The sequence below is a fragment of the Aythya ferina genome (genome assembly GCF_964211825.1).
Source record: "Aythya ferina genome assembly, chromosome: 3".
NCBI lineage: Eukaryota > Metazoa > Chordata > Aves > Anseriformes > Anatidae > Aythya > Aythya ferina.
In genome coordinates this window covers 61,298,524-61,311,657 of record NC_140298.1, presented here as the reverse complement: position 1 = coordinate 61,311,657, position 13,134 = coordinate 61,298,524, and the positions used below count along the sequence as shown (strand labels likewise).

The following is a 13,134-nucleotide window of genomic DNA, read 5'->3' as shown; positions in this document are numbered from 1 at the left end:
AGGCAAAAAAAAAAAAAAAGGCTTTTGTGAATCTTTTGATACTTTTAAGTTATCTTTGGTTGACAGTGTGTGTTGTACCCATCCAACAGCCACAAGGATGCTGAGTTAAGCTTTACTTTCCAAGCTGGATGTGGGAACTATTGCTAATGCAGGTGTTCAGGCAGTACGTCGGGCTAACCCTTTCACATAAACCTGCTTACTGGCAAAGGAACAAAGTGTGGTTGAAAGCTTGGGCACTGTACAACTGAATACATATTAGGCAGGTTGTTTATGTGGCAGAATAGCTTCTTCTGAGTTTGCCAGCCTCTCTGACATAGGAGTGTTTTGTTTTCTCGTTCCCTCCCCCATGAAGCCTGCTCAAGAAAATTGATAGATTATTAGCGTGGATGTGTTTTAGAGCCTTAGGACTGATTTCCAGAGGGAGAAAGTAGTAGTCGCATTCTTGTGGTTATGCATTGATGTATGTTATATAATTCTTATTTATAATTTCATTCCATTCTTAGGATTTAAAATTTGCCTACTTGAATTTTACATTAAAGCTTTAGCTTAATGCAGCTTTACATGCTGCTGCAATAGATTGCAGCAGCACGTAGGCCTTAGGACCTTAAAAATTATCTTTAGATTTAGTGAATAGTGTTCAGTTGAGCTGTAAGATTCTAAAGCAGTAATTGTTTGAAACCAAATTACAGTTCTCAAATATCCCCTATTTTTAACTGTTTGTTCAGCTGTGTTCCTGGACTGTATCAAATACAGAAGCACGTTTTAAAGGGGTGTTTTTCTGCTGTTGTATGAAACCAATCTTTCCTATAGCTACATGAACTTTAAAAATTTCCGTGGCACCGTCTCTGTATAAATAAATATGTGGATGAACGTATCTTTCCAAATAGCTTTGCACCTTATATTTTGGCCAAGCGTCAGATTCAAATATGTCTTTTGCATTATATTTGCACTACAGCATCAGAGATGGGGAAGGGGTAGAGTGTGTGAAGCCATTGTTCGTGGGAGGGGGAGCATTGTTCTTGGACACGGTAGAATTTTTCCTCTACTTTAAGTTCCTTTTTTGTGGCAGAACTAAGCAAACATTAATCTTTGAGGCTTGTCAGCAATACTCTAAAAATCTTGGGGCATGAAAGGAAGGGGAAAAGTTCAAGAGTTTTGCTGTGAAAGCTTTTTTTTATAGGCAGACCCATTCAAGCAAGGTATTCTTGGCAAACTCATCTGAACATTGCAAGAGTGGAGTTTATATTATTAAGATTGCAGTGATTCGGGGATCAAAACTCTCTTACAAAGACTTGAAAGTTAATCCACTTTGAACTCTTTGGGTCTAAATACACAGTGTAACCACTGGTCAATGTTATTATTTTTACGTAATACTATATCTTTTTAAAAACTTTTCAATCGGCTTTCAAATTCTTACACATGGAGACGAGAATCACTGTCTGGTGAAATATTTGGCCTCTGTATAGAAAGGAATTTGTTTATGAACAGGAGAGCCAATTTTGGTGTACCTTGGTAAGATCAGCTAACGAGTTAGTAACACTTCTAGCTAACTATTAGTGCATGTGCCTTTCTAGTCAGGTGTTGACATTCGTATACTTAACTCCAGCCACAGAGAGGCAGCAAGTGTTAGTGTAGATATGTAGTACTATAAGTATGTGGCTTTTGACTCAGAACTCTTGGTGGTGGTGGTGGTTTGGTTTCAATTTGTTTTTTTGTCATTTATTTTTGATACAACAATGGCACCACCTAGGGTGCTGCTTCAACTGCCAGCTAATTTCTAGGCAGTGCAAAGTATCAACTTTGTGGTCCTCTGAAGAAAGGTCTCTGGTTTAAAAGTGTGTGATGATTTCCCCTTCATGCAAATTATTTCTTCCATATTCTGTTGCTGTGGTTGTTTCAAGGTTATGAAGACACTGGTAGGAACAGCAGTAAAAAATTATGACATTAGTCTTGTTTCAAGATAAGCTAGCTGCACATTTTCCTGTTGGAGTTTAGGCTAGTCGTTCATCCTTTAAATAGGAAATGTGTTCCTTTAACACAGCTTTAACATTTTTGACATTAAAAACGTCACCTTTAGTCTGTTTGTTTGTCTTATTCTTGTAGAACTTTATTTTTGTTTGAGGAGAGCATTATATTTCTTCAACAATTTCAGTGCCGTTATATTTTAGGTGTATGTGCAGATTAACAAAGCAGCAGAAGATGAAAACATTAAAAAGCTGGCTGCAGATTTCTTTAGAAAACTGGAGGAACATGATGAGCAGACGTTGTCGCTTTGGAAACAATTTAGAGGCTTCAGCATTGAAGAATACATCCGAATTTATAAGGTACAAATAATCCACTGCTTTTTATGTGTTGCTGGTAAAATGGTCTCCTTTTATCTGTTGGTCCATCAATATAATTGACAGCACCTTCTCATCCAAGAGACTTCGACTTAAGACTAGAGGCTGATGTAATGTTGTGAATTCATTGCCTTTCTGGTAAACTTCACACTGTCGAGGGGAAGATGTTTCTAAATATGCCAGGTTATGCTCTGTTCTGTTTGGAAAAAGCACAGTAGTTGATTAAACATCAAAGTGGAGAGTCATTTAGTTTCCGGCAACCTAGACAGGTTTTGTTTAATGGGGTCCGTCTGATTGGACTGTTGACTAATCCTCCATTCTCAGGAGCCCTGAAGCCAGGAGTATGGCACTCAGCAACAGTGCAAACCAGCGTTAGCTAAATATCGTTCAGTTCTGCTTCACGTTTGAAGTCAGCAACAACCCACTAAATTTAAGTTTCCACGTTATAAATTTTATTGGGAGATAACTCTGTTTTCACATTTCTGATGTGATAATGTGGAGTTGTGTATGTCACACATTAAATTGAGTGAAAGAAATCATAGCAGCAGGAGATTACAATAGTAATCAGTGCATAAGTACTCTGTAGGTCGAGTTGAACTAACATACAGCCATCTGTTGTATACTGTAACCTCAAGAGTGGAGCTGGTGTCCACCATTTTGTGGGAGAAGTTTGCACTATTGACCACAAAATCGGTGCTATGAAATTGTGAAACGGGAGTGGAAATAAACCTCCTGTCACTGAACCCAGTCTCTTGGTATTAATAGGACATAGTCTTGCTCCAGAACCACCTGAAGCCATCTGAAAACAAGCTAGTGTTTTTCTTTCCTACATTCTTGCAATAAGATTCTGGAGTGGGTGCCTGATTTTGAACTGTTTGGTTGTTTATTTTTTTTTCTAACTTCCAGTTCTGAGGAGTTTGTAATTAGTTATGCAACTGCCCTCTGCTAGCATGATTCTTCACTTCAAATAGCACTTTTCATCCCCCTCCTCATGACGTATTTATAGATGTGTCTTCTTTCATCTTTGTTTTGCGAAGTTAAAAGAGAAGTGGCCTGCCCTACCCTCAATAATCCAGATAACCTCGCTGTTTCTTTAATTTCTTCCCTGGAAGGTATCACTGGATTCATGCCTAGCACCCTAAGTTAAGTCTCCTACGTGAGGCACAGCTTTGATAATTCTAGTGGGAACCTGACCTGTTAGGGTGAATGGAGTGTTGGGCTGTGTCTGCAACTGCATCGTGATGGTTACTCATCATCCATCACATGATGGTGGATACAGCTAGATCTCGCTCTCCCAATTCCTTTTCAAACCAATAAATATCAGCTTTTCTTATCCTCAGTTAAAAACCTCATCCCTTGTACTATTATATTATATTTCACCCTGTTTTGGCAGTTAGTCATTCAGGTTCTCCTAGGTGTACTTTCAGCCTTCCTAGCAATGGTGATTTCTGTGTGCTCAGCAAAGTTTGTGAGCAGCTCCTGCTTTTTTTTTTTTTTTTTTCCTCCTTTAAATCCTTTAAAATAGGATTGGCTTCAAGGCCAGGTAACTGTAGTCCACTGGTTTTGCCTTTAGCACAGCGAGTTAATTACATACCCCAGAACTTCCATAGTAATCACTCTCTCCAGTTTATTCTTAATTTCTGTAACGTTATATCCAACATTGTATTCAGCTCAGGGAGATTAATTCTCATGCAGAAATCGATTATATCAAAATCCAAATGTATTTTCCTTTTAACAATGAAGTGACATTTCTTGGAATAAAATCCATTTTTGCTCTCTGACCCATGGCACAGATCTGTGATCTGACTTAATTGGAAGAAATGATTTGCCTTAATCTAACGATGTTTCTTTTCTTTCATATTCTTGGAACCTTTCAGCGCCTAGGAGTCCACTTTGATGAGTATTCTGGCGAATCATTTTATCAAGAGAAATCCCAGGAAGTTCTGAGGATGTTGGAGGATAAAGGACTCCTTCAGAAAACAATGTATGACCTGGTTTTCAGTCTACTGGTGTGGTTTATTTAACATTTCAGTTAAAAGATAAGATGACTGCAGTGTGTATGTAACCTACAGGAAAGTGTTTTCTTTATATGGTTTCAATAGCTGTTCTAATAGAAAACCAACAGGGCTTGTGCAATCATAGAGAAAAAATGTTTGCCTTTTTTGTCACTAACCCTGAAGCCTGGCCATGACAAATTAGGTGCAATGACAGCAGTCAGCTCCTAATGGCCTTTTCAGCTGTTGATTAGTTTGGTAGCTGCGTGTGTCAATTAACAAGGAGAGTCAGAGGAGATCTTTGCTTCCGCGTGCTTCCTGCCTGAATGGGGAAGAAAACTATATTCACAGAATGTACCAGAATATGAGGAGGTGGTTCTCTGACATCACCAGTGGTGACAACAGGCTTGGAGGAATGGTCTTTGACAAGGCTTCTGGGAGGCAGTCATTCAAGGAAAGATCAAGATTGTTCAGAGTGGATGGGGTCATATGGCAAGAGGCCTTCTGGTTTGTTTCTGTCTTACCTGAAGTTTACCTGTATTTTGAATCTGGACTGCATTTACTTCAGCCTTTTCTCTCATCTTACAGAAAAGGGACAGGAGTTGTGGATCTTTCAGAAAAGAAAGACCTCTCGTTGTATTCCACAGTCATGCGTAGTGATGGGACATCTCTTTATATAACAAGGCAAGTAAGTTCATCTGTGTTTATTAGGTTTTATTTGGCCAGTAAACTTTTGTGCATGAGCACATTTGTAACAGTACAGACTTTGAAGCTTTTTATTTTTGTGATGGAACATATTGGCTAATGAGTAATTGTAACTGGAACTAGCAATGTAACTATGATGGGATGAAAATGACTGGGGAAAAACAACTGTTTTTAAATACTTTTAATTCCCTTAGCCAGTCTGTTAGTAAATCTCCCCTTTCCATAAGTCATAATACTTTCTCCAGCTACTAGCTTTGAAAACAAAGCCAAGATCTCTTCATCTCATAAACACTTGACAAATGAAGGTTTTAGAAAAACCATTGCTTAAAACGTTTATTTACAGTGTGCTGCTGAAGAAAATGGCTTGTTCAACCATGTCCTCATTGACTCAGTGGACCACCAGCACTGCACCATCAATTTTATCACTGTTTTTCTCCCTTCTCATCAGTAAAATTCCTCTTGGATATTTTGATAGGGAAGTCTTAAAAGCTTATTTGGGCCAGTAATGTAAATCAGATCATCAGATGTCTAGCCCTCGGGATAAACCATACATTTTTTCAGGAGAAGAGTATTAGGGGCTGCAATCAATCCTGCACATCAGGTAGCTGCTGAATCTCAGAGCCTGACAGAGACGAGGCTGCCACAGTTCCATGCCCATAGGCCCAACCAACCAACCAATACCTGGGTACGTGAGCCTCCAAGGCCATAGGGCAGCTCCAGTTGCTTGTACAGACACAGCCACGTTGGATTCCTCCAGTAACTGGGCTTAGATACGGGGTCCATCCATCAGCTGGCCTTGGATCCTCACTTTGTCCTGTTGCCTCCTACACAGAGGCCCACACATATACAGACGGGTCTCTCAGTCAACCCTGCCGGCCCCACAGTCTGGTAGCTGGCGTGGACCTCCTGTTATCTCCAGTAGCCATCTCCTTTGGTACCCCAACCTTGAAGACACACACCTACCTGGCTCTGAGGGTGCTTCAACTACCTGCTGTATGACCTGTAGCCCTTAGTTCCAGTGACTGACACGTAGACCTGCAAACGCTTGCATATGCACAAAAGAGAGTCCCTCACCCAGAAAAGTTAGTAATGGAGTTTAAGGAGAAGGCAGGACAGATTGGACTGACCAGGTGCAAAGCACGGCCAAGCCCAGACAGACTTCTTCTGTCCGTAAAAACTGGTTCCTCGGTAATTTTCATAGGCAGTGGTTTAAAAAAACAATTCAAAGTGCATGTTGTGAACAAAGCACAGATGTCCTCTTTTTCGCTCCAATATGGCACTCCTCTCTCCTTCATAAGAGTAGGTAATTTTCTGAAGTGGCAAATAATGAGGCTTGTTTAGTTTGAGTAAAAGTCCAAATAGTTTCTTACTATCTCTTTCAGAGATCTTGCTGCTGCTATAGACCGAATGAACAAGCATAGCTGCGATACTATGATTTACGTGGTAAGTAATTCTAGATACGTGAACACTTTGAGCCTCTCTCCAATAATCTGGGGGGATCTCTTGCTCCCAAATACAACTTAGGCACGTGGTGGTTTTGGCAGTAACACAGATTGTCTTCGTTTCCCAGAAGCTATGCCTCAGTCTGGCAGTATTTCTTGGTTCTGTTTCAGTTCATGACCCACAGAATGGTTGAAAAATTATTCTCTGTTTTAGAACAGCAATTCTCTGTTTTAAAATTTCATTTTAATTTGTTTTAAAGAAACCTTTATTCCATTGGCATTATATTTTCTATATTAATGTAGTAATTAATATTTAAACGAGTCAGAAAAAGCTTTTAGTGTTATAAGGGGTTGTAATATTATAAATTAATGTTCTAAAATGAATCTAGATTTATTCTAAAGTCCTGATATGTTATCTGTGATGTAAATTCTTCTAGTGTTGAACAGTGCCTCTATTTCATTATGTTAGAATTTATACATGAAATACTGTTTAATCAATCTGAACAAAGCAGTTGTAGGCAGGGAGCCTTTTTATATTTCTGTGCTTGATTGTTTTGCTTTTTAACAATTCCAGCAGTGTCAGTAATAAGCTGTAGGGTTATCTTCTCAATTATGTGGAACTTTTTTTTTTTTTTTTTTTTTAGCTTCATAACCACCAAGGATGGATCACATGATGCTTTTAAATGTTCTTTTTTTCCCAGATTTAGAAAAAAATGTTTTGAAAATCATGTTCTATTATGACCAATGAACAGTCAATTAATGACCTGTGGAAAAAAACGTACACATTCTGGCATGTTCTTTGTGATGTGATAATGCCTGTGTATTTTCTCTGGTACAGTTTTTTCAAAAGCCAATATAATGTTACAAATACCACGATTTGAGGGAGAAATCAATAAACATAAAAGTAAATACCAACGTAGTTTAAGTGGAACTTTTCATTAAGTCACATTCCTCCTTTTATTTTCAGTCTTCAGGAAATTTCTGCTAGCTTGTCATTCCAACATGTGATCACAGAACAGGTTTTTGTTGTTGTTTTATTTTTCTTGGTTTGTTTAGTGGTGCTGTGTTTTGTTTTTTTTTTTTTTGCCTCTGCTGGCTGCGACACGCTAGAGTCACTGGCATCAAAGAGCAGTGTGGCTGTGAAAGTGCAATTCATTAGGAGTTAAGGAAGCTTCCTGCTAGTTCATGTAGCTAGGTAATTATCTCTATTTGTACTTGTTATACCATGAGCTAGTGGGGACCAAGGGAGAAAGAACAATTAGAAAGAAAATTACTGGGTATTCTGCACAAATCAGGATGTGCGCTGAATGTTAAGCTAATGGAGTGAGCACATTAGCTCACTCCATTAGCTTAACGTGTGTGGAAACAATAGTCTCATATTAACAGGTTGCTCACAGCTGAATTGGAATAACTGAATTTTTGTTTTCATTAGGTCAACTTGCTTAAAAGAACATTAAATTGGTTTAGTAGCTGTAAAGCTGTAAATCAGTGGTTTGTAGTAAAATAATCCTACTTATTTCATAGAAATGCAGTGATTTGAGCAAAATAGCCAAAACGTTATAAAATGCATGACACTTATTAAAAATGTGAGGAAATTTCAGCTGAATGTTGCACGCAAAACAGGAGATGAAAACTCTTATGTATGAAAAATAAATCATAATCCCTACTGTCAGACAGCAAACTTCTCCCATAAAGCTAACCACTTGGATTACATTTGGACGTGTATAGTTAGGGGCTTGTACAGGTTAAAAAAAAAAAAAAAATTCTTCATAATACAAATCTTCTTAAGCATTTGTGTTACTTTTGCCATGCTGTGGAGCTGTGCAAAAAATGTGGTGTTTATGAAGTGGTAGTGTCTGTGGGTTCGTCTTTTTTCCTACTTACACATCCATGTTTTGATTATTAGTGTTAGGCAGAGATAAAGCTGTGTGGTACTCCTAGTACTTATTTCCATCTTTCTCAACAAATTTGGTTTTCGTGAAATTTTAATTAGGTGATTTGTTTAAGCATAACAGTCACTGTTATGCTTCTTGCAGTATCACACAGCTTCCAAACCACAGGAGTCGATGCTTCATTTTCAGGTGACCAGCTGAAACCTGGCACTTAGCTTCTACTGCCTAATAAGTAGTCTTAGCTTGGCCTCTCTTTTCATCTTCTTATTTCCTTGGTAGCTTACAGGACTACAGAAATAATCTTTTAGATTATTTACTTTTAATGATTTTAAACATTGCTCTGTACATTGTTTTTACATACGTAGGTCCTACAGGTAATTACAAACTTAAGTTCTGCACTGTGAACAGTCATGAAGGAAGTAAGTGTTAGAAGGACTGGCATCTTTTGATTGCTTACAGAAGACTGCAGCCCTTCAAAGAGGCTTTTAAATGCTGGCCCAAGTGGTAAGGGACATGCTCTTGTACACAGAAAACAAAGCTAGTTGCTGTCACAGAATGTATAATGTCTCATAAAACAGGAGTAGAATTGAATTCAGACCTAATGTGGAGCAGAGGAAACAGCAAGGCAGTGTTGGCCAGTACAGTGAGCAGCCCTTAATCTAAGCTTCATAAAGTTTATTGAAAGACCTTTTAGCAAGAGAGATCTTGCTTTATTTCATGTACTGAGAGCTTTTCCTGTATGTGAGGTGCGTGGAAAAGAGCTTGAAAGGCCTTGTTTGAAATGCGAACCACCACTGTCCATTTATTTATTAGCTTTGCTCCTCTGCAGGAGAGAGGTGATGAGGAGCTGAACAAGTTATGAGGAACTGTGAAAGAGGAAGCAGGTGCTTTAGGCTCAATGCAGTGGTAGAGCTGAGAAAAAAACATAGATAAGCACCTCACCCACTGCTCACTCCCTGTCTTGGAATGCCAAACAAATAAGGAAATACTGGTTATTGAATTATCTCAGCAGTCTTGTCAGCCTTGTGTTTTAGGGAGGGATAAAGACTCTTAATGGTGTAGACAAAGCAACTAGGTAGAACAATGAACTTTGTAGCAACAGTTGTGGCTAGAATACTTGTGAAGATCCTTGCTAGACATAAAGAAACTTCATCATAAACTGCCTTAAGTCCCAGGAGAGAAGAACTGGAAATAGAAGAGAGCACAGATGCATCATTAATATAAAAATGTTATTGTTTATGCTTTATTTTTTTTGAAAGCTCCAGAAGCCACACTGCAGACAATAGAAACTAGTGGATTCTGGAGACAGTTTTGTCTGTGGAAAGCAAGCTGCCTTTTGGCTTTCACTAGGAGCCGTGTTAGCCTGTGCAGGTACATCACTGATATTGTATCATTATGTAGTTGTATCACTGACAGGCTTCAGGAAGGCTTCTCTTCCCATGTTAAAGGATCCTTGAGGTCTGGTGATGTAAAACATGGGAACACATCAAGAGCAGCAAGGCTCTGAATTGAGAATAGAGGCATTTAATCTGATGGGCAGCTAACATAACATGAAACTAGAGAACAAGGTTTCATTCCAATTCATGGCTTTGCATCCAAGACCTAGGAATAATCATTTTTTAAAGAGGTTATTTCTTTTGTAACAATGCAAAATCTTGTTGCCACGTGTTTCAGCTGTTAGAGTTTTCAAGTCCTGTCTCTCTTTGCAGGCCTTAATTCTGTTTGTAGTGATTTATTGGCACAGCATCAGTGGCGCTGTGTGCGTTAACGGCTAATTCTCACCTAACCTGAAGTGTTTTCTATTATGCACCAATTCTATTTTTTAGACAGATAAAAGTCAAAGTAGTCACTTCCAACATTTGTTCCAAATACTGAAGCTCATGGGCTACGACTGGGCTGAAAGGTACGTATTTACGAGTTTTGGTTATGTACTTTTTTGGGTGGTGGAGAGGGGGGAGAGTGGAAGAATTAGTATATGTACAGTGGAATTTCAGTGGGGGGCACTTCTGAAGAGTATCTCCTGATTGTGCTCACCTACCATCATGCTGTAGCACCTCATGTATACATTCTGGATGAAACTTAAGCTATAAGATCTGTGACAGGTGAGCAACTATTGAACTGCAGAGTGCAAGCAAACATTTGGCCTGTAAGACCCAACTAATACTAGTTCAACAAGGAGGAAAAATAAGAAAACAAGACCCCCAGAGTTGTGTGCAGTGCAGGCTCAGATCCTCAGCACCAACCGTTTCATTCTCTAACTGCTCTTGCTTTCCTTGCAAGCGGAGATACCACCACGTGTTCAGGACGCAAAACCCAGTAGCCTTGTCCACCACTTTTTGGGGTCTTCCGTAACTGCTTGATATAAAAATGAGAGAAAGGAAAATAGTCTTTCAGAGACTTTACGGCATAGCTTCTGGGATATTGTATGATCCCTTGTTAAATTATTGCTTCGTGAAGTATGATATTTTAGGACTGATCCGAATCTGAGTTTGAATCATGCTCCAGGCCTGAAATATCTATTGCAGGGAAATGTATCCCCACTGTTACTCATTTTGATTAGCGACCTTGTTAGCAAGCTGAGCAAAGGTCAATAACGGATCTGCAGACTAAATCATATTCCTCTCTGACAGACTGCATGCCTTTTGTAGTTAAATATAGGATTTTAGCCTTCAGGAATATTAGCCTGCCTCCTTCCACACTCCTTACAGTTGCACTAAAATTACCTTAGGTTATGGATCCAGGATAATGCTTGGGATTAGTGTGAGCAGAAGCAGAGAATGTTTTATTATTAGTGATGATTAATTACACTTTTAGTTTAATGTGGCCACAATAGAGTTATTATGACTCCCTCTCTAATCTTATTAACAGGTTTGTGTTGCCACAGTAATTTGATCTGTCGACATCCTGCCTCTCATCAATTTATTGCGTTGAGCCCTCTGTACTAAAGCTAGTAGCAGGAGAGGTTCCCAGGAGCGCACAAATGAGCAGGTTATCATAGTTCTGCTCATAATTTTCTCATTATATAATATGTATGGAGTTTTGGTTGCCAAAATGAGAGTTACTGATAATATCACCCAGCTTCCCACATTGGAGCACTATTTATTCAGCTGTTACTGCTGTTTCCTGGTCAGAACCCAGCTCTAAACAAACACTGCAAACATTTCTGCTGATTAAAATGTAATTTTAGGTCCTGCTGCTTGTTCACACAGGTGCCAGCATGTGTCCTTTGGGCTAGTTCAAGGGATGAAGACGCGGAGAGGAGAAGTTGTTTTCCTGGAAGATGTTTTAGATGAAGTTCGTTCGAGGATGTTACAAAACATGGCTTCTGCAAAAAGTTAGCTATTTCAGGTCTTATTCATTTCTTCTGATGTTCTGTGTGATCAGAAACCTGTTGTCTTTTCTGCCTTTTACATTCCCCTGAATCAGACTAATCATAGCAATGTGCTCTGACCTGTGTGCTTTTCCTATCTACCATAACTCAAACAACACGATAATAATCCTTTGCAACTCTGTGAACCTCCCTAAATTACAGACTTGCAAATCTTAGCATTCAGAGGAATTATTTCATCATGCTCTTGCACTGGAAAGGATGTACTTGCCCTTGGGGGACAGCCATTGATTGCTTTTTCTGGAGGGGCAGACCAGTCAATAGTAGAGCTGGGGCTGGAGTTCAGGGAACAATAGATTTCATCCAAAGGATTTGTAGCTCTGACAGTTTTCTCTGGCACGATTGACCGTACCTTGTCTGCAGCTACTGCCTCGCCATCCTCCCAGCCTCAGGACTGTTTCCAGAGTCCCCAGGAGGTCACAGGTCTGCAGCAGCCTGCTGAAGGGCACGTTTGCCTATACCTGAGGCTGCGGAGTTGTTTTCTCTGGAAGCAAATAATGATGCAAGCAGTTCCCAGGGAAATGCTGCCCCCTCCTGTGCTTTCTAGAGTTGCATGCTAAATTGAGTCAGTGATCAACTTGGTGTGCATCCAATTTTGCTTGAAGAGCAGACAGAGAGGAGGGAGGCGGGCAGAATGACAGAAGGGTGACCATCTATTGCAGTCAGTTTTACTGCAGAGAGGAACGGATCTCAGAGCTCCAGTTTAAAGGTCAGTATTACAGCTGAGTGCAAAGCCAGTTTGTTTTTGTGCTGGACTGAACTGACATGGCAGGGGTACAAGCAGTGAGCAGAACAGCCAAAGGAAGTGATGTGTTCAGATGGCACCGCAGCATTCCCCAGAGTTTATCCATTAGATCAGTTAGATCCTAAATCCTACCAGTGCTTCTAAAACTTTTTCCCCTTGTGTTTGAATTCCTGCCTTGCTTCCCTTCCCTAAATTAGAAATCATAAATCCCTTGCTCATAGCGATACCTTCGGTGTTTGAAGAGTGTCTGGATGCACAGTGGAAGATACTACACATTTGCTTGTGGTACCGAGATGCCAGGCTGTCACTGAAAGATTGCTGGAGCTGGGCATCTAACAGCCAGTGCTGGCTTTAAAAATCATGCCTATACGGGATTGAAGCTGGTTAGCTAAATACCCTTGTATAAACTGTCTTTGCTGTTAGCTTCACACAGGTCTTCTGCTACTGAAGTTTCCATTTTTGGCATCCTTTTTCTTTCTACTCATCTCAGTAACCCTGCTGTCCACAAAAATCCTCTCTAATGCCTACTTCCTTTGCTGCATAACTTTTGTCTTAGATGGATTTGTCTGACATTTCTTTGCCCCCACACTTTTAAAATTCAGTACTTTCTAAATTTTGCAAATAACAAT

At 39.6% G+C, this 13,134-nt stretch overlaps 1 protein-coding gene across 11 annotated transcripts in view; it reads left to right on the top strand.

Annotated features, from left to right (window-relative positions):
* RARS2 (arginyl-tRNA synthetase 2, mitochondrial) overlaps positions 1–13,134 on the top strand; it is a 48,742-nt gene that overhangs the window by 15,783 nt on the left and 19,825 nt on the right. For all 11 annotated transcript variants that reach the window (XM_084514327.1, XM_084514328.1, XM_084514330.1 and 8 more), the window contains 6 exons: positions 2,169–2,324; positions 4,217–4,323; positions 4,922–5,017; positions 6,421–6,481; positions 10,199–10,275; positions 11,582–11,706. In XM_084514327.1, coding sequence (XP_084370453.1) covers positions 2,169–2,324; positions 4,217–4,323; positions 4,922–5,017; positions 6,421–6,481; positions 10,199–10,275; positions 11,582–11,706 — 622 coding nt within the window. The remainder of the gene's footprint in view (positions 1–2,168; positions 2,325–4,216; positions 4,324–4,921; positions 5,018–6,420; positions 6,482–10,198; positions 10,276–11,581; positions 11,707–13,134) is intronic.